The sequence below is a fragment of the Atractosteus spatula genome, chromosome 14 (genome assembly GCF_055471065.1).
Source record: "Atractosteus spatula isolate fAtrSpa1 chromosome 14, fAtrSpa1.hap1, whole genome shotgun sequence".
Classification (NCBI taxonomy): domain Eukaryota; kingdom Metazoa; phylum Chordata; class Actinopteri; order Semionotiformes; family Lepisosteidae; genus Atractosteus; species Atractosteus spatula.
In genome coordinates, this window is record NC_142719.1 from 30,740,951 (window position 1) to 30,761,812 (window position 20,862).

At 54.3% G+C, this 20,862-nt stretch overlaps 1 protein-coding gene across 1 annotated transcript; it reads left to right on the forward strand.

Annotated features, from left to right (window-relative positions):
- Window positions 1-1,682: 1,682 nt before the first annotated feature.
- pwwp2a (PWWP domain containing 2A) lies at window positions 1,683-20,607 on the forward strand. The gene is made up of 2 exons (XM_088932699.1): window positions 1,683-2,833; window positions 18,651-20,607. The coding sequence occupies exons 1-2, from the start codon at window positions 1,692-1,694 to the stop codon at window positions 20,590-20,592; spliced, it is 3,084 nt and encodes a 1,027-aa protein (XP_088788825.1). The 5' UTR covers window positions 1,683-1,691; the 3' UTR covers window positions 20,593-20,607.
- Window positions 20,608-20,862: the final 255 nt, after the last annotated feature.

The window sequence follows — 20,862 nt, forward strand, 5'->3', positions numbered from 1 at the left end:
GATAGCATTTCAAGTGTGTTTAACGATTCCAGTTGCTGTGGTCATCACTCTGCGCTCCTCCCCACTGAGAGCTGGTGTGCGGTGAGCGTTCTGGCGCACTATGGCTGCCGTCGCATCATCCAGGTGGGGCTGCACACTGCTGGTAGTGGAAGGGAGTCCCCATTACCTGTAAAGCGCTTTGAGTGGAGTGTCCAGAAAAGCGCTATATAAGTGTAAGCAATTATTATCATCCCCGTTTTTACCACTTCACGGTCTGAGAAGGCCCTCAGTGCGGCGGCGGCTCTGTACGGGACCACGTGGGCCGGGCGAGGCACTTCCTCCAGGTGCGGCCACGTGGTGCCCGCGGGCTGGCGCTGGGAGCCCACCCTGCTGGGAGAGGGCGGACGCGGGTGGTACACTCCCGGGGAGAGAGGAACGGCTTCCCGCCGGTCTCCCAGCCACTGCGTCGGCGGCGCCTCTCATCCGATGAAGTCATACGCGGCGGGAGATCCACAGCCCGTCTTTCATGCTTATATGATGGAGATGCAATATTAACTCGAGCTCCACTAAAAACCCGAAACATATCAAAGCAAAATGAAAAACAATCGATGTATGTAGAAAAGATGAATTATTGGTGTTCTCTGATGTGGAATGAGCCCTGGCAGCTGTCATTGAAAGGTATCAATGACACCAAGGCAGCGTAGTGTTTCGTGTTTGGGTTTTGTTCATTTTTGGATACCTTGCAGTCTGTCTGAAAAGATCCGTTCAGTGTTCAGTTCAGTTTATTGTCATATGCACAAGTGCGATGAAATGCTTATTTGCATGTATGCTCCAATACAAAGACATTGAGGAAACACCAAAAACATGAACACGGAACAGCAGCAGCAGCAACAACGAGTTAAATATAACATACAACGTGAAAAAGCATCAGTGTGAGCCAGTGCGCTACAGCTACTTCTAGGGGCAATCCTGATGGATTCAGGTATCTCCTCAAAGGCGGTGTGCATTTTTTTTGTAATGATTATTTCACAATGATTATCACTTGACGTTGTGGGGACATAAGGCACTGACGGGTCGTGGAAAAGGAAACCTGCGCTCGGCCCTGGAGTGACGTCGGGGTGAGTTTGGGGTCTGTGAGCGCTAAAACTATACTGTATGGAGACGCTCCATAATGTTAATTACCTCGAGGAAAAAAAAAAGGCAGAGCTCAGCACAAATTTCGTTATCACGGGGGATCGCACCCCTACTGTCTTAACACGGGCACATGCTCCGCGCTCACATCGTCGAAAAAAAAAAGTTAGCTATAGTTGCACATTAACAATGCTCTCACACCGTGACGGAAAATCAAGAGGCAACATCGGAATTTTACAAGATAACTCTCGCGAAAAGAAAACTCATAGTAAGCACACCACGTCAATATTTCCAAATAGAGATAATACTCCTGTTCTTCATGTAGATGTCGCCCCCTGCGGCACCATTCGCACATTAAACCCCCAATTCTTTGACAATAAAGGCTCAAATTTATTGACAAAAGGTCTATCCAATGATAGGGCGGATTTCGAGAGCCCGGACTTGATAGACGTGGGCAAGAGCCAAACAGAGACAGGTTTGTAGTTTGTCGGCCAATCCCAAGTGCCTGTAGGGCCCGGTGGGCGGGCCTAAGCCCTATCTGTGAGAGAAGGCCGAACGCTGGCTGGAAAAGCGGAAAGAAAATGGCGGCCGTGGCTGCGGAGCCTGGAGCTGCTGCGGCATCAACGACAACAGCGGGGGACGGAGCGGAGCCCGAGCCGGAGATAGTGCAGCCTGCCCTGGCGCAGGCCCCACTCGAGGCCGAGGCCAGCGAGGAGCGTGCCCCAGGGATGAACCTGGCGCTCCTGCCCGAGGACGGGGATGCCGCTCAGGAATGCAGCCCGGTGACCGCCGAGGCACAGGGCAGGCCGGACCGAGAGGCCGCGGGGAAGGCGCTCGCTGCTCTTGCGGGAGGCGAACAGAATGAAACGGGGAGGCTCGGGGCAGGCGAGGCAGGAGCCGCGGCCGCCTCCACAGACCCCGAACCGGACCCGGAGAGCGCGGGGGACCCCGGCAGCGACGCGGAAAGCGGGGAGTCGGGGTCAGCCCCGAGCGTGGAGGCGGCGGACGAGGTCAGCACCCACAGTTCCCACGCCTGTTCCCCTCCGGGTCCCAGCCCGGATTCACCGCGGGCGCCCGGCTCGGACCCTGCAGCAGACGCGCAGCCTGAGCTGGCGAGCCCCCCGCCTGCTCCGGGGGATTTCCACGGTACCGACGAGCACCTGCAGCACCGCCCCGAACCGGACCCGACCGAACCGACTGAGACTGGGGGCGAAACCCAAGCCCCCACAGAGCCACTGACGGGACCGCAGCCCGCTCTCGAAGGCGGCGCTGAGGTGGCGGGGTCCGAGTCCTGCTCCGGCGATGCCCCGCCGTGTGCTGATAACGCCGGGTGCGTCAAGATGGACCCGGTTTCCGAGACCTCGGAGCCGCTCGGAACCGACGGGGGGCGAAAGCCACCGCAGGCGGCCGTTGTCGGCCACGACCCGGTCCGGGCACCGGCGTCGCCTGTGGCGGATTCAGCTCCTCGGCTGCATCCCGATCCTACGGACCTGCGTGCGCCCGGTCAGCAGCGTGACGCGGAGCCCCCGGAAAGCGAGCCCGAGCCGAAGCCCACGGGGGCGGGGGGAGACTCGGTCCTGATCCGGCCCGAGTGCCTCGCGCACCTCATCCCCGGCTCCGAGGTCCGGGTCTCGCTGGACCACATCATCGACGATGCCCTGGTGGTTTCGTTCCGGCTCGGCGAGAAAATATTCTCCGGGGTTCTGATGGACCTCTCCAAGAGGTAACGGTATCGTAATTCACTCCCAGGACACGCCTTTGCACGGGGAATAGCTCAGTCACCCAGCACTGACACCGTGCACGTTCCCTAATTATTTCTTAATCCCTTTCTCGCGACCGAAGCTCACACGCCCTCTTTCCGAAATTAACCATTGAGCACTTTTTAAAAAAAAGTTTGGCTGCCTGTTAGGAGTTTTTTTCCCCCTGTTCTGTAGCGGGCGGGTTTTGTCGCAGTTTTTATTTTTTTTTTGATCGATGCAGCGGTAGCACCTGTCGGATAATCCCAGTTGTCCCAGCAGGCGACGCGTTGCCTGGAAAGGAAAGGGAAAAAAGACATTTAAAGGAAACTTCTCCTGCGGTTTATAATAACGGGGTTCTGGTTCCGCCTCAGAATTCCAGATTCTGATGGTGGTTCCGGGTGTTGGACGGCTTTTTTTTTGGGGGGAAATGGGACTTTAAGATTTTTCTTATTAATTGAGGTTGGTGATGGAGCGGTGTGGAATATTTAATAATTAACCCCTTATTGCGGTTGCCGTGCTGTGGTCCGCACTAGCGGAACTAGGAAATACAATGAGCACCTGAACCACGTGTCTGCCTCAGTGAATCGCAGAGGGCTGGGAGGGTTTTATGGGGTCGGTGACTGAATGTTCTCTCCCCAGAAAAGTACAGTGCTGTCCCACTGGTGTGTGCCCGCTCTCGTGTACAGAAACTAATGGGCCGCCACACTTCTCTTGGCCTTGTTCAATCTGTCAGGGGCTCAGATCACACTCTTAACGCACTGAGAGCATCTACCACCGGGGACCAGAGGGGTCCCTTTACAAGAAGGGTGGTGGGAGTGGGGAACAGGCGGCCCAGCCTTGTCGTTGCAGCCGGTTCCCTGGTTTCCTTCAAGAAGCTGCAGAAGGAGGTCCTCAGATGAATTGTCCACTAATGATCAAACGGGCTAGTTGGGCTGAATGGGCTCCTCTCGTTTGGAACGTTTCTGAGGGCAAGCTGGCTGCAGCTCCTGGCTGCGCAGAGAGGGAAGAGATGTGCCGCCTGCGCCCACAGCTGCGCTCTCGGCTCCCCCGGTTCAGTGCTTTCTGTGCACGTAACCTCCTCCGGACAGTTGGCTCATCCCCTCGGGAGCGCTCTGTTTACAGGAGGTGGAAGGAGTCGCTTGGGAAGGGGTCTCGTGACATTCAGCCGGTTGTGGTTTAGGAGCTAGACGAGCTGTTGCGTTCTGTGGTCCTGTCAGCGTCTTCCTCAGACACCCTGTCCCCCCTTTAGTTACTTCTTTTACCAGTTTAAGCCATTTTGTTTTTTTTACACCGTCCTCAGCACCCCGACGGGTGGGTGTGAAACCACTTTCAGTTTTAAAACCTGTGCAACGCACGCTTTGCTAACGAGCAGCTTGTCATCTCCCTGGTGTCTGAATCCTCTGCTTTGAGTGGTGAAATATGAATCCGGGGACACCAGTGGAAACTACAGGGAACAGCATTTAAAACCGAGGGCAGAAGGTATGTCTTTACGTGGTGGTGGAACAAGCTGCCCAGCCATATGGTTTTAGCCCATATCCTGTTTTCCTTCAGGAAGGACCTGGATGGGTCCTTAGATCAGTCGGCTACTAACTACCAAACGTGCCATATGGGCTAAATAGCTTCTCTCACCTGTGACTGTCCTGATGTTCTTTTCCTGTGCAGATATCCAGCCCCGTGTCGCAGAGTCTCATTGTGTGGGGCTCAAGGGGCTGAGGAAAGCTTTGGATTTTAAATACTGATGGCCTGATTTCCGGACCACCTGAACGTCTTTCCCAAATGCTTCTGGTTCATTAGTGTCCTCGTGGACGGCTGGCTTGTTCAGGGCATCGCAGTGGTGTGGTGCTTAAATGTGATGGCTCCTGGGCCCTTTTGAGGACCGTCTTAAGTGGAGTCTGCATGTTTCCTCCCCAGCTCAAAGCCCCATGGGTTTTTTTCCTGGGGTGCTCTGGTGTCCTTCCACCTCCCAGGGAGATGAAGGCTGTCTTTGATTGGCTAAAGTGGCGATGTTTTCTCTGTTATTGTAAGTCTAACGACCTCCTGTCTTTTCTGATGTGACTTGGCGTGAGTGTTCTGGCCCCTCTCGTTTTGCTCTCTTCCCCTCCGTGTTGAAAAAAGGTGGACAGTTGAAAAGGGAACAAGTAAAAAAGCAGAAACCTTCGCTCACGATTCTGAAGCGTCTGAAACCGGCGGTGTTTTGTAGGCCGTTTTCTGAGTTCGTTTTTTTGAGATTATGAGAATCTTTTCAGATCCCAAAGTGCAAACCGAAATCCCGTGAAACTGAGATAAAAGCCTTCTGTTTGGCAGTAACTCTAGTTTTTTTTAAATAGGACTGAATTCTCTGCACGTAGTGCTGTGGATTCTGCTTGGCTTGCTGTAGAGTGTTAGACCAGTATGTCACCGGAGGGATGAAAATCAACTGGCTGAAACTAAATGTCCGAGATAAATGCAGCGGATCTCTAGTCCTGTGCTTCCCAGCCTTGGTCCTGGTGGAAGAGGATCTCTGCTGGTTTTTATTCTAGCTGAGCTCTACGTCTCCAGTGCTAAGTGATGATTTAATTGATCTGTTGACTCTCCTCTCAAATGATCTCCTCCTTCAGGGGGGACAGTTTAGGCAGCCTGTCCACAGCCTGATGGCCGTTATCTCTGACTGGACAGCTCTTCCTAGCTGATGACGGAACAGACAGAGGTGGCACTGACACTGTATCAGACAGTAGTTTTTCCTTCTGTGGTGCTCCACCCATCCATCCATTTTCTAACTGCTTTATCCAGTACTTGGTCGTGGATGAGCCGGAGCCTATCCCAGCATGCAACAGGACGCCAGTCCATCTTGGGGTACACAGACAAGCACACGCTCACACGGGCCAGTTTTCCCTGAAGTTAATTCATCTGCCCGTATGTCTTTGGACTGTGGGAGGAAACTGGTGCACCCGGAGGACACCTACGTGAACACGAGGAGATTATCCGGACTCTCCTCGATTAGCACCCCAGGAATCAAATGCTAAAGTCTAGTTCTTTGCGATTCAGTCAACGCACCTGAATCGCGGACAGTAGTGACGCTCGGAAATCGTTACAGGGTTGACAACAGTGACATATTACAGATCAATTCTTTTTGAGAGCTCAAAGCACATTTACCGGTCTGTCCCAGACAGAAACCTGCCGTCAGTGTGGCTGTAATGGAAAAACTCGACTGGTTCCTGCAGCACCGGGGTGGGGCACCGCTGATCTCGGCTTCAGTCTGGGAAAGGCAGAGCTATAACTGGACGATACGGCCCAGCATCTCGGTCCTGCTGTGGACTTGACCTCCCCCCTCTGCCGAAAGTGTCCATGAGGGGTGGTCTGGGTTGGGACGGCCTGCCTGAGAAACGAGACGCACATGTGTGCTCCAGGATGGGTGAGAGGCTACAGTTGTGGAGCAGCCCGATCCACTTCGGATTTGCTTAGCTTTCCTTTCTGGATAACGGGAGGGATGCCGGTTACCAAGAGCCGGGATCGGGTCGAACGAGCTCGCTGGCCTCTGGTCAGTCAGAGCCATGCTTGCTGTAGGGTGAGTGGGTGCTCTTTTATACATGAGGGAGTCTTCTGTTTATCCCAGCGTTCATCACGTGATGGGCCTCTGGAGACGGTAGATCATGCCCCATTGGCTCAAGACGGAAGGGGGGGTTGTTTTTTGGGATGGGGGTCGAAATGATGGAATAGCACCGAGTTCTCCCCTCCCTGCATTGTTGTTCATTCGTGCTGGGTCATCTTGATCTGACCCAGTCGCTTCCCTAGTCTTGAATGTCATTGAGATAATAGCTCTGCTGTCGACAGGGCCGAGAGACGAGAGTAAAAATTGAAAGGGGAGGGTGAGTGAGGAGTTCCTCCGCTCTCTCGCTAGGTGAGTCACTTCCTTCCCCATCCGCCCACGGAGAGCTGATGAATCGGCACAGACTCCGGCAGCAGCTTTTTAACGCCCGAGGTGTTAGTCACCCAGCAGTCACCTCTTGGAAGTGGCCGTCCGCAGGCTTGTGTCGTGGGGCGCTTACCACCGGCAGGGGAAAACAAATACGAAACCTGCCCTTCCCTAGAAGTTATCCTGTTGCCCTTTCCGGCCTATTATCCCTTCTCGTCTCCCGAACAATGTAAGCCGTGCATCCGGGACTCACTCCGTCGTCTTCAGTGGTGATAAGGCATTGGCGATTTTCAAGCGCTCCTGCTCTCCATGCTCCTGCTCCGGCTCTTGCCAGAGATGGCCTGTTTTATTTTTAGCTCAGAACAGAACAAACCCCGTTTGATTTGCATTTTCCGTGCAGGCTCAGCAAACGCCTGCGCTGGCTGTCTTGGATTTTAATTGCTTCCAAGATGAAATGGACTTTTCTGTGACTCTACAGAGTTTTGTACCGGTAACTCACCCCCCCCCCCCCCCCCCCACACACACCTCCTCCCCACCCTCTGTGCAGTTCTTAACAAGGTGTGTCGTTAAGGGATTTTGAGTAAATTAATCGGCTTCTTCAGGAACTGCGGAAGGAGTCAAGTCCAGAGCCTCCATCCAGCTCCGGACCTCAGCGCTGGCCCTTGGGTCTTTGCTTTATTGCTCGTAAAAGACGCCACGTGAAATCTGGCCTTGTTGTAGAGAGGGTCGTGGAAGCCTGGGTTGACCCAGCGCTGCGTTCTTCCTGGTCACAGCGGAGGCCTTCTTTCCTCTGAAGCAGCCTTGACCTTTGCTGTCAAACGAGCTCCTAAAATCTCTTGATGGCTAATGATTTGTCACTGGGTCCTCCTGGCGCTGACGAGGCATTTAAGCAAACTCCTGTCTGTAAGCAGATCTCCCTTTGAGATGGGTGCAGTTTGGCTCAAAAAGCAGGGTCAGAAGAAAATCCCAAAGGTGAAAGGCTTCCCCGCTGCTAATCTGCTTAATCCCCAGTGAGGTTCAGTCCCCACTGGTTTGATGTTGTGATGGCACTGGGAGGACGGAATTGAAAACCATAGGTGAAGCTGCACCAGTGCTCCGTCACAGGCTCGAACAGGGAGAAGTTAAGTAACAGAGTTTCCCAGGATACAGGATCGGAGAACATTTTTGTTGAGGTTTCGTTACATGTGTTCACAGTTTACCTGAAGGGCGGGTGGAGGCCCAGCTGAGTTGGGCTTGCTGTGCTTTTAGCTACCAGCCCTCTCGTGACGCCACATACCGAACCGTAGGCTCCTCACTCTCGCAATAGGAGTTCAGGTACGTGGGCCCTGGTCAGCTCTGACAAGTACACAGCAGAAACATGTCCATTTGCTTTCAACTGTGATGGAACGTGGCGATTGTGATGCCGCAGTGGAGCGGCTGTTCCGCTTACATCTCCTCCGGCTCACAAGAGGCATAAGAAAACAAAGAGGAAGTTGGAGCAGAGGTTCCGTGGGACTGCTGTGCCGTGAGCTCGAGGCGCTATTCTGCAGCACCCGGGTAGGAAAGTAATTGGACTGTAGACCGCAGGATGTGTGGCACGGGCTTTATAGCCACATTACCAGCACGGCTAAGAATCTATCCTCTAGATTCTCACCCCGGAGGAGACTAAAGAATTGTCTTGGTTTAAATGTCAGTGGGCAGTGTGCTAGTTCTTTTTTATTCATGTGTCATTTGCTCTGCTACAACCCCCCCCCCCCACTTCTCACCGTGAGGGGCGTTGGTGAGCGTCCGTTGGGGCAAAGCACACACCCTCTTCCTCCATTTTAAAGGCCTGCAGTAGGAAAGCTGTGGGCTTTGCTATCTCTGTGCAGGTTCTTCTCTGTTGCAGAAATCGCACACATCTGGTGTGGCAGTTGTGAACAGAAAGCCATGGGCTTTGATATCTCTGTACAGTGTCCTCTCTGCAGAAGAAATCGCACGTCTGGTGTGACAGTAGTGATCTGAAAGCCCTCCGCTTTGCTATTGGTGTGCAGGTTCCTCCCTGTGGAAGAAATCGCACACGTGTGATGTGGCAGTATTGAACAGGAAGCCCTGGGCTTTGCTAGCAGTACTCTGTGGAAGAAATCACACCCGTCAAGTGTGGCAGCTGTGATCAGAGAGCTCTGGGCTTTGCTATAACTGTACAGTGTCATCTTCACGGAAGGAATCGCATGTCTGGTATGACAGTAGTGACCTGAAAGCCCTGGGCTTTGCCATCTGTGTGCAGGTTCCTCTCTGTGGTTGTAATCCCACGTCTGATGTGGCAGTAGTGACTTATTCCCAGGAAGGGCTCTGTATTTATTGTCCAGCCCTGACGTCTTTCTGTTCCTCATTGTATGTTTTTTTGTTAATCTTATATGTCATCCTATGTTGCTAGTTTTACGCTAGGAGCAGCTGAACCCCTAGGCGAACTCGGTGATAATCTAGGAGGTCCCTAAAAATGCAGAGAAGGTTTTCACCCCGGGTTGTGAAGAACGCGCTTTCTTGCAGCAGATGTGCTGTGAACATGCTCCTAGGAGCACGTTCTTGTGCTGCTATTTTTTCATACACTGTCTTGCAAAACAGTTTGGTCCTTTGCCCAGTTTTATAACATTTTTTTTTTGCTTTAAAGCTTGCAGTCACGACACTTTGATATACAAGTTAATATTTATGTACACAACCCACTCAATGCATTCAAAGCAAAAAAACAAAACAATAAAGTAAATAGGGGCACCCTCATAAAGCTCTAAATACTCTTGCAATGAACTATCAATGCGCCTGTTCAAATTTTTCTTTTATCACATCTTCAGTTAAACTTCCTGTTTTTAAACGTCTTTATATTTCCGCTGGGGCAGTTCGTGTGTGGAATGACCTTCGTCTTTAAACAACGGGCCTTTTCTTCTGCTGAGAAACATCTCCTTCAGCCATGGTCAGCCTGCAGTTTTATGTCATGAGCCCCGTTATCGTTCAGCTGCTGCTTGTGCCGAAGGCAGATGGGGTCCTTTTTTCACACTTCTGCCCAGTGTACATTTGCACAGCCGAGGTGCAGCAGTCGTAAAGATTCAAAGATAAAAATTGAAATCCCTCAAGCAAAAGGCCTAGAGTCCAACTGTGGTCTAATAAAGATTTATAAAGGATCAGCTACAAATGTGTTCCGAGCAGCGGAGGTGTTCAGGGCTGCGCCTGAACACCTCCCAGCTTTGGCGTGACTCTGTGCGCGTCCCAGGCTAAGTGTGGGGTCGGCGGTAAGCCTGCAGCCCGTGGGCGTTCACATCCTGGCTGTCTCGAGTGGAGTTTTTGCAGATGTCTTTGTCATGTTCAGTGGAGTACTTTTGCCCCCTGCTCCCTGTTCCCAGAGTGATCAATGTTGAACCCTCTTTGCTCGTGTCCTTTCTCTGCCCCACCAGTACAAATGTGAGCCCGTTCTTTGCTGGCTGTGCAGTGTCCCCTCTGCCGAAGTAATCGCACACGTGTGGCGTGGCAGTAGTGATCAGAAAGCCCTGTGCTTTGTTATAATGGTGCAGTGTCGCACACCTGGTGGGCCAGTAGTGATTGCGGCCGGCGAGAGGACACGGCAGCTCTCGGGGTCGGCCTCCCCCAGGTGGTATTCTGTGTGGCAGTGCCCACGCAGAAGCAGGTGCCACTGCAGAGTCAGGGCAGGTCCTGTTTGCCCAGCAGCTCTGTAGATGAGCGACAGCGGCTGCACAGCAGGGTGTGTCATAAGTGGTGAGAACTAGGGAGCAGGCGCTATAAATAACTGCAGCACGGGAGTGAAATCACCAGCATTTATCAGGTTAAAATTGGGTTGAAATGGTTTATTATTTTTTTCTAAATGTGCTTGATTAGAATAAGAAGTCTCTACTAATGTCGCTGTTCTCTGTAAACCTTTGCTGCTCTATTAGAGGATACCTCCTGTAGCAAGTAGGTCCACCTCCAGCTATCTTGTGCCGCCATATTGAATTCCATTAGATGATCGCGAGCTTCACACGTGTCCGTGGAGCTGCGGTACAACCCAGCCTGCAGATGCCAGTGTGCTCAGCATTTCAGTTCCTTCTTGCAGAATGAATCCCTCTCGCTGTTGGTGTTAATTTTCTTCCTGTATTGACCAGTGCCTTAACAGAACGCCTTGTTCTGAGTCTTCTATTGCTCTCAGAGGCGCTGCAGACGAAGGTGGCACAACCTTACCTCTGACACCTTCTTTTCCACAGTGCAGCACGCAGGGAAAGGCCTGACTGCTGATGTATAATTATAATTATAACATCACTTTATTAACCCTATACAATTTCTTGCATTAGGAATTTGTCTTTTCGCATACCCCAGCTTGCTCTCCATGAGACACACAGACACACAGACACACAGGTAAGGAGAGAGCCTGGGGTCAGAGCGCAGGGTCAGAGCCAGTGTTGGGGCTGTTGGGGTTAAGGGCCTTGCTCAGGGGCCCAATGGAGTAGGATTCCTCTGCCGGCTGCGGGATTTGAACCGGCAACCTTCCAGCCACAGGCGCTGATCCTTAGCCACAGAACCCATTTACAGATGTTGGGGAAACATGGGATGCGTCTCTTGCTGGGTCACTCCTGTGTAACATTTTATTAAGACACCATGGATTATACTGTTGGGATCTTTGGAGTCCTTTTAAAAAGGAGAACCTCTGGATAGCAAAGGCTTTCACTAGCATCGAGGGCCTTTACAACATGTCCGTACAGTATGTGAAGAATCCAGTCCGGCTTTTATGTGGGCCTTCGTGCTGCTCGGTTTGTCCTTCAAGTGCTGTGCGCTTGAGAAGGCTCCCTGGCTGCTGTGAGCCGTGACCTTCACCCGGTGTATCGGCTCACCCCTGCTGGGTGCAGACCGGGGAGGCGCGATTAGCGCTCTGATGGATGACGAGGAGGGAGAAGCGTCGAAGCCATTGAGGCCGAGGCTGACGGAGTCGACTCCTGCAGCAAGGACACCCTCCGCCGTCTCCCGTTAAGATGGGATATTGCTCTAAAATCGGTGCCACATTGCCATGCTTGAATCATGACATGTAGGATTGAGTGCGGCAGAGCCTTGGCTTACAGGGACACGTGCTGAGGAGGAGCGAGGCACTTTTATTGTGATGCTTCATTGTAAAAAAAAAAAAACAGAACTGAATTCCACTCAGGTCTGAATGAAAGTTTTGCTTTGGAACTTAATTGCTGCAGAATCCAGGCAGAGAGGAGTTTGCAGAAAGGTCTTCATCTTTTCCGTCTTCAGTTTTGTCAGCCCCTTGTGCCGGGGGGGTCCTTTTTCATTGGAAGGACCGCAATCTTTCACCCTTTGTATGGGACGCAGGATAACATCTGGGAAGCTGTGCTTCTTGAGGCGGCCACCTGCCAAGAGAGCGCGGGAGATCTGTGGGAGCAGTCTGCTCAGGCCCGCTGCTGTCAGATCTAGCAGCAGGCACCAGTCTGAAGAAGCCGAGTCCAGCTCGCCTCGCCTTTTGCAAGCAGGCCTTGCACACTCATGAGCGTCGTAGGAGCAGCATCTGAAAGACTCTCGTGCAGCTGCTTCAGAGGGTGACCAGATGGCTGTACTGGTCTGCTGGTGACAAATTGGGGTGAGCATGTGTAGGTTATTGTAAATGATAAGAAGAGGGGATACCAGGGACATGAAAGGGTATTAGTCACTGATGACCTTTTCTGGTTTTGATTCAAAGATGAGGAAAAAAATCTTGCAGAATACTTTCCTTAAAACATATTACTAAATACTCCATGCCCAATGGGCCAGGCTAACTGGGATGCGGGACTTCAAGGATATAGTGCCAGATAATCCTGCAAAACCATCTTTTTTTGGGCAATTTCTAATTTGCTTGCAGTAAACACAAATCAGGACACCGTACGGCTGAAGTTTGTGTGGAACAGTTCTTGCCTTTTACCCATGAGGGCTGTGTGGAAAAGGACCGCTGTCCTCCTCCCTCGCACAGCGGGTGAATGCTTGGCTGCTGCTGATCGAAATTATTCTCTTTGCGGGGAGTATTCACTGTGGCCTGCAGGAAAATGGGCTGAAAGAGAGTGACCTTCACAGCACCACAAAAGGCGAGCACACAAGACAGCGGGGTGAAGGGGGAGGCGGCCATGCTGTGCTGAGCCCTGAGCTGCTGACATCCATATCGCTGTTGCTCGGAGAGGCGTCCTCGCACAGTCTGTGTGGTCCTGGGGAAGCAGGGTCCAGTCAGGGACCCGTGGGTGCCTGGGGAACAGATCACAAGGAGGAAGCCCTGCGCTCTGTCTTTAAATCTTTTGTGAGCGCGATGGGCGAGAGGTCTGCAGCTCTCGTGCAGGTAAAGCGTCGGGCACGACTCGGTGCATGTTGAGTAATTTCGTTTTGGGAGCGGATTGTTAAGGTGTTCTCATTGCTTTTTTTTTCGCCAGATTGCCTTAGGGAAACGAACAGGAGGTGAAACTCGAGAACGGAGACGATCGATCGGGTTAGTTTGAGCACACCCCCTTCCGCAGGGATGTTGACAGGCGTTTGTTTGCGGCTTGGCGCTTCCCGTCGGCTTTTGGCGAGGGACTCGGGGCGGGACTGAAGCTCTAGCAGAGCCGCGGCCGTGCAGCTCACGGCCCTGGGGTGGTCCCGTCTCGTTCCGGTCAGACCGGGGAACCCTGGCGATCGCTCCGCCCCTTGACTTAAATCGCGTCTCGTTCCCGCTTCTCTCAGGGTCCCCCTCTGTCCGAGAGCGGGGGTGCGCGTTTTGCTTCCTTAACCTGAAGGCAGTTCGGTGGTAGTAAAGAGCGTTTTGGCGTGCTTCGCTTTATTTGGAGCTGGCGGGTGAAGCTGGCCTGTCTGGGAAAGAGGGAGATGGTGTTGCTGCAGGTGAAGGATGACGAGCAGCAGGCACGCTGACGTATTCCTGTTGCAGAAGTGCTCTCGCACACAAGGAATACCGGGGTGCTGTCGTGCTTGTATTGGGAGTGAGAGTCTGCTGGGCTGTGCTGCTGTGGGTGTGTCTCGGTGATCTGGGCTTTCAAGGACAAATAGAAAGACTGCAGATTGCTGCTCACCTGGTGCACCGATTTCTTGTGGGGAGTGATGCTGTCAGCGTGATGACTCCAGTGCAGTTTGAGCACATTAGGATTGCTTTTCAAGGGGCTATATAAAACGGTCAGCTGTTATTCTGCCCCCTCTTCACGCACAGCGGGTTCCTACAGATGGGTGAGGCAGGACTAGGGAAAGTCTGGGCTGCAGTCATCAGACGGGATCATCACATCACTTTCAATAACCGCTTATCCTAGTCAGTCTCACGGTGGCCTGAAGACTATCCCGGGAAGCACCGGGCGCAGGGCAGAATAAACCGTGGAAGAGACGCCAGTTCATCGTAGGGCACACACACACTCGCAGTAGGGCCAGCGGTCCCAAAAGCCAGTTAACCTACCAGTACGTCTTAGGATTATTAAAGGAAACCGGGAGGAAATGCACGCAAACGCATGGGGAACATGCAAACTCCACACAGACAGCACCCCATGAATGGAACCCAGGACCCCAACACTGAGCGGCAGCAATGCTAACGACTGTGCCCCCGCGGTGCTCAGAGGGGGGTCACAGGGATGTTGTTCATCTTCCCTGGTGTTTCTGTTTTGTTTGTTCGTCGCCTGTGTTTATAAAGCTGGTTGGTCTGTCCAGCTCATAGTGTTGAACATTTTGACCCTAGGGCACTGAAATCTGGCACAGTGGGCTGACATCACCGCTGTCCACCTTGGGGATGCGTGCAGGCCGTTGTGGGTAGTGGACAGGGGTCACACGGAGCCTCTGTGGTTGTGCCCGATGACCATGTTCCCATGCATCTTGGTCCTGCCTGGACTTCTGTCGCACTTCGCTGCTCCCCGAAACATTTTTCCCCACTGCTCCGATCCACGGCCACCCTGCCCTCGTCGTTTGTTTCCTGCGGTGTTCGCTGGCAGCAGATCGGCTCCGCAGGTTTTTGCTGCAGACATTCCAGTTTCTAATTCTGCTTGTTATATGTGCACAACTGTTCTTGTGTGCAGTGCTTTTTTCCCAAGGAACGAAGTGCACTCCCGTGTGTGTGGTATATCTTGAAGCAGCATTGCTGTTGGTGCAGCAGGCTGGCTTCGGGCACATGTTTGCCCTTGGGCACGGCTTTCAGCAGAACTGCAGTGCAGCTATGAGCCCCCCGTCCCCCACCCCCCGCCTCCCTCTCTTCCTTGCATCCCGTGTCCTGCCTCTCTTCGCCAGGACACCTTCCCCGGTGGCGTGTGCCAGGCATATGCCAAACTGGACCCCCAGTCTCGAAAGCAGCCAGAGGTGTTTCAGATGAGCTGCAGCATGAGCTCTCAGTCTGCAGGATGTGACTGCTGTGGGAGAGATCAGCACGTTTCCTGGAGCTGGCTGCTTTGTCTGTGTGTGTGTGTAGTCAAAATCACAAACCCCAGACCTCAATTACTTAAGCTTTTACCTCTGAATTCTTTCCAATCATGGGGCTGCTCTGACCGAGCCAGTGGCTGACAGCTCAAGTGATGCGAGATGAAAACCTTTAGGGGGTAATAAGAGATGATGACAGCTGAGTTAACTATAGTGTTTGCCTTTTCTGTATTTTTACCATAGCAATGCGTCAGCAGATGCTGGATTCATCATGTGTGTTGCTTGTCTTTTTGAGTGTCAATGCAGTCTTCCACACTGTTCTGCATCTATTTTTCACTCGTTAATAGTGATTTATTACTCTTCTGTATTTTGATAAATTTAGAAGTGTTCTGTACCAACATTCTGTTCATATTCCGTCTTTAATTTCTTAATGATCTATATCTGTAATTGTAATGATTTTGGCACAGTGGGTTGTGGTATGTATATATAGAAGAACTGCATATTTTTCTCTGTCTCAAGGCAGACAAGTTTACCTGTGAAAATGGGGTAGTTAACATACAAATTTTCACATGCATAGGAGGAAAATAGTTTTTTTTTTGCTGTTCACGGCAAGCTTTGTTTGCATTATGAGCTTGTTTTAGTGTAAGCATTGGGAAGTGGTCATGTGGAAAAGAATGAGCAGCAACTTCCTCCTCCGATGGGCCGACAATAACAAATCTTCGCCATCGGACTTATCGCTGGTTAAAAATGACCTGGGAGATTTAGCTGTCAATCCCACCGTCACGTCCGATAAAAGTCTGGACGTTTCTTCCTCGCTTGAATCACACAAGGAAATCCTTCTCCTGACTTGTTTGGAGTGAGGTAACTAGAAAATCAAGATTGTTTCAAACTGTTTATTAAAAGACTTGGAGAAGAACAGGCCTGCCCATATTACACTTTCTGTGAGCGCTTTTTCGGGGAGCGGGTGCAACAGAGTTTTGGACGGTGAGGGGGTGTGGTGGGAAGTGTGGATGAGGAGTGAGGGGGCGTGGTTGGCAGTGAGGGTGTGCGTTGAGGGGGCGTGGTGTGGTGGGGAGTGGGATTGTGGTGTGAGGGGGCGTGGTTGGCAGTGAGGGGCGTGGTTGGCAGTGAGGGTGTGCAGTGAGGGGGCGTGGTGTGGTGGGGAGTGGGATTGTGGTGTGAGGGGGTGTGGTGGGGAGTGAGGGTGTGCAGTGAGGGGGCGTGGTTGGCAGTGAGGGTGTGTGTTGAGGGGGCGTGGTGTGGTGGGGAGTGGGATTGTGCTGTGAGGGTGTGTGGTGGAGAGTGAGGGAGTACAGGGGCTTGGTGACGAGGGTGAGCAGGGTGTGATGGGGAATTGACGTAGACCAGCAAATGGTAGGATCACCCCAGCAGCAGCAGCAGCAGCAGCAGCAGCAGCATACGGTCAGCCTTGTCGATTTAGCGTGCCACCGTTACTAGCACCCCAAAAAGCCTCAAGAGCAGAGCCACACAACTCGCCCTGACCATGGCGGCCTGTAGGGTTCCCTATGGGGCAGATCTGTGTCCCCCTGAAGGGTTTCTCTGTCATGTGCCTGTTCCAGCTGGGCAGCCATGTGACCACACACTTGCCGTCAACGCTGTTAAAGCTGCTAAACTCTCAAGGCCAAGCAGAGGCCCGTTGGAGATCCGAGCTAATTAACGGAGGCTAGTTGCTTGGGATTTCATCATCTCCCAATCTGTTTAGCTCGAGGGGGGTGTCAGCCTCCCAGGTTGGATCAAGTCAGTGAATAATGAGCAGGAGCTAGATAGTTGCAGGCACAGCTGATTTTGATTGCTGTGAATGAATTCAGTAACACAGCTGTAGTGTCAGTCCCCGTGCAGCTCAGTCAGTGAGGAAGGAGTTCTCCTGGGACGCAGCACGTGTTCTGTTGGAAAAATAACTGGCCTTTTTTTTCCCCCCAGTTTTTGTATATGTGTTAAGGCTGTCAAAGGAAAATAGTTTTCTCCTTTTCTTTTAAATGATACCGGAAGCTCCTGGGAGCTGCTGAGTTAGGTGGCCGATGATGGTTGCGGCTCTAGAAAGCGTGCAGGTATTTCAGGAAAGGACAGCCCGCTGCAGTGGCGTCCTTCTTGGAAGCTGGCTAGTCGTAAGGTGCTCTGCAGGAACCCCTCTGCCCCCCCTACTGTCTCGGAATGATTCCGAACCGGACGACCCGTTCCCAATCCCTTGATAAAGTCCCCTCTGGAAGGTCGTTGTGGAGTACGGGAGCCGAGGTCAGGAGGTCAACTTCAAGGAGAGGAGGCCGAGTGGCGGGCCGGACGATGATCGGTCAGTGGTGGCGCTGTGCGGTGTTAAAAACGGGCCTGTTTCTGACCTCGCCCCGGGGCCAGGTTTGCGGAGGCAGGGCTGTCGGCTCGTTTTCCTGTGCGCAGGTCGAGGCGTGGCAGTAAGATCGAAAGTGGCACGCGGCTCGTTCATGGTGCAGTCCTCCAAGACCAGAGGGGGCCTGCAGCAATGGCTGAGACTGCTGGGTGTCCCTGGGCTCTCGTCCTGCAGCGGGACCTGCAGCAAGGCATTAAAGAAGGAACTAAGTATGTTTTAAGTAAAGGTGGATTCTCTGAGGATGAGTTTTGTAAATATTTTGTTATTACTATTAAAAGTGCATGTAGTTTTACCAGGGAAAAAAATGCTTCTCAAAGAAGTCAGCACTCGGTACTAAACCGATGTATTACATGTGCCCACTGGAGAGGCACACAGAGAGGAGAGATCCTTCAGACAGCGTTCTCAGGGTTTGCACACCGTGCACAGGCAGTATTTTACAAAGCAGACTGCACCAGATTTCCCAAGATATCCTCAGTCATCTCTGAAACTCATCCAAGACAGGAGGCTTGCCCCGCGAGCAGCAGTGTCGGGCCTCACAGGCCACCGCTTCCGTAAAGAGCAGGGAGCACTTCTGTCAGAAAGAGAGGGGATTGGAGTGACAGGAGCGTAGCGGAGGGCAGCCGGCTGGAGAGGGGGCTGCCAGTGCAGGGAACACAACGTCTTCAAGTTTGGAAAGTAGCCTGTCGGTATACACTGTACGTATTGCAATAGAGCAGTGCTCAGCTCTTGCATACGTATGTGGGCATGTGAGTAAAGAGCACGTTTTCCCCGATCTCTCTAATGATCCTAATTAACCCGTTAGCCCTTTGATACATAGTCTTCTAGACCATGCAAGCTACCCTCACAGCTACCTTTCCTGTCGCAGTACATACATGCACACAGCGTGTTTCAGAGATGGGCTTTGGTGGTCGGAGGTTTGTTAGAAGGATCTTGCAGCTCGTTCTGTTCACGCCTGCCGCAGCCTTTGTCGGCGGTTCGTTTGAGATGATGCCCCCTTGCAAGAGGGTCCCCCCGCCGCCTTTAGAGCTGTGTAACAAGGAGACGAGCCTGTCGTGACGTCGGCAGTGGCCGCCCGCTGGTGGGCACGTGTGGTCTAGAGCAGTGCGAGTGTTGGGCGACGGCTCCAAGTGTCGTCGTCTCTCTGTCTCCTCTTTCCTCTTGTGGATGGTGTTGACCTTGTGCTTTATTCATGCTCCCATCTTCTCCCTTCCAGGTTCGGACCCTATGGAATTCCGGTCACCGTGTTTCCCAAGAGGGATTACCGGGATAAACCCGAACCTATGCAGCTAAAGACGGAACCATTCCAGCCGGAGGCTCCGGACACGCAGGACGGCCCCTCCCGGGAGCCCTCCGACGCCCCCGCCGCGCCGCACCCCAGCCTGTGGACCTCAAAGCCCCCTCCCCTGTTCCAGGAGGGGGCCCCTTACCCCCCGCCTTTGTTTATCAGGGACACGTACAACCAGCCGATACCTCAGCCCCCGCCCCGCAAGATCAAGCGGCCGAAGCGCAAGCTGTACCGCGAGGAGCCCACGTCCATCATGAACGCCATCAAGCTGCGGCCGCGCCAGGTCCTGTGCGACAAGTGCAAGGGCGCCGTGGCCGGCGACAAGCGGGAGGCGCGCCGGGGCCCCGGGGCCGACTGCCGGGGCGAGGAGGCCAAGCGGCGCCGCAGCGAGAGCGCCCCGGCCGTCGGCAAGAGGCCGCGCACCGAGCCGCGGGCCGAGGAGAGGGGCCGCGCGGCCGAGGGCTCCAGGCGGCAGGCGCACGTGGTGCGGGTCCCCGCGGTGGCCCCGGCCCGAGGCGCCGGGGGGAACAGGGTGGTCAAGGTGGGGCCCGGGCCCGCGGCGCCCGCCTCCGCCACCGCCTCCGCCTCCTCCCGGGTCCAGCTCAGCACCAAGAAGGTTCTGCAGAGCAAGAACGTGGACCACTCCAAGGCCCGGGAGGTGCTCAAGATGGCCAAGGCGCAGAAGAGGCAGCGGGAGATGCCCGGCGGCCGAGCCAACGCCAGCATCGCCGCGGCCGGCGCCAAGACGGCGGCGCCCCGGCAGGACGCCCTCCCGAAGGTGCACTTCACCCGGCGGCTGCACCAGATCAGCGGGGGGGGCGGCGGCGCGGGGAACGCCGCCCCCCTGCCGCCCCGGATCCGCCTCAAGCCCCAAAGGTACCGTAACGAAGAGAACGACTCTTCCTCTTGTAAGCCGGCCCTGGAGAGAGTGCAGGGCGGCGGCGGCGGCTGTAGAGGGGCGCCCAAGGCGGCCCAGCCGGTCCCCCGCTGCCCCTCCACTCGCTCCTCCTCCTCCCTCGTCCCGGCGGGCGAGGCTGGCGCCTCCTCCGAAAGCCAGGGCCCGGCCCCGGGGCCCGAGCCTCAACCCAGAACGGACCCCCGGCCCCAGTCCGAGCCCGAGCCCCAGCCCCTGCCCCATCCCGAGCCAGCCAAGGAGAACAAGGACACGGCGGTGGCTCCCGAGGAGCGGGGGGACAGGCGCGAGAGGCGGGGGGGCAAGGCGGCCGACCTCCCGGCCTTCGTGGCGCTGACCCCGGGCAAGCCGGACTCGTCCGACGCGTCCGTGTGCAGCGTCGACAGCGCCGACGACCTTAAGTCCTCCAACTCGGAGTGCAGCTCCACCGAAACCTTTGACTTCCCCCCGCCTGGCGCGTTCCACGCCCCCTCCGCGCCCAGCACCTCCTCCACCGCCCCCAACACCACCTCCTCCTCCTCCTCCTCCTCCTCCACTTGCTCCTCCTCTTCGGCCTCCAAGGAGGACAAAAAGCTCAGTAATTCCCTGAAAGCGACGGTCTTTTCCAAAAACGTCTCGAAGTGCGTGACCCCGGACGGCAGGACCATATGCGTAGGGGACATCGTCTGGGCCAAAATTTACGGCTTCCCCTGGTGGCCGGCGCGCATCCTGGCCATAACCGTGAGCCGCAAAGATAACGGGCTCTTGGTGCGGCAGGAGGCCCGGATTTCCTGGTTCGGGTCGCCCACCACGTCTTTCCTGGCACTTTCTCAGCTCTCCCCCTTCCTCGAAAACTTCCAGTCGCGCTTTAACAAGAAGAGGAAGGGGCTGTACCGTAAAGCCATCACCGAGGCAGCCAAGGCCGCCAAACAGCTCACCCCCGAGGTGCGGGCCCTGCTGACGCAGTTCGAGACGTGAGCGGGCCGGGGGGCCGGGGGGCCGGGGGGCGGGGGGGCACGGGCTGGGAAAGGTAGGCAAAAAGCACATGTTCTCCCCCCCACGAGTGCCAGCCCCTCTGCAAATTTCCCCCCCTCACAGTGGTGGGGGCTCTGAGAGTCGGGGCGACAAGAGAGTTGGGGGGGGGGGTACAGCAATGATCTCCAGATGGTCAAGTGGACGGGCGGGGCACCCCAGTTGTGTTATCCGTTTCCTTTTTTCCCCCCCCCCCCCAATTTTGAGACGTGGTGC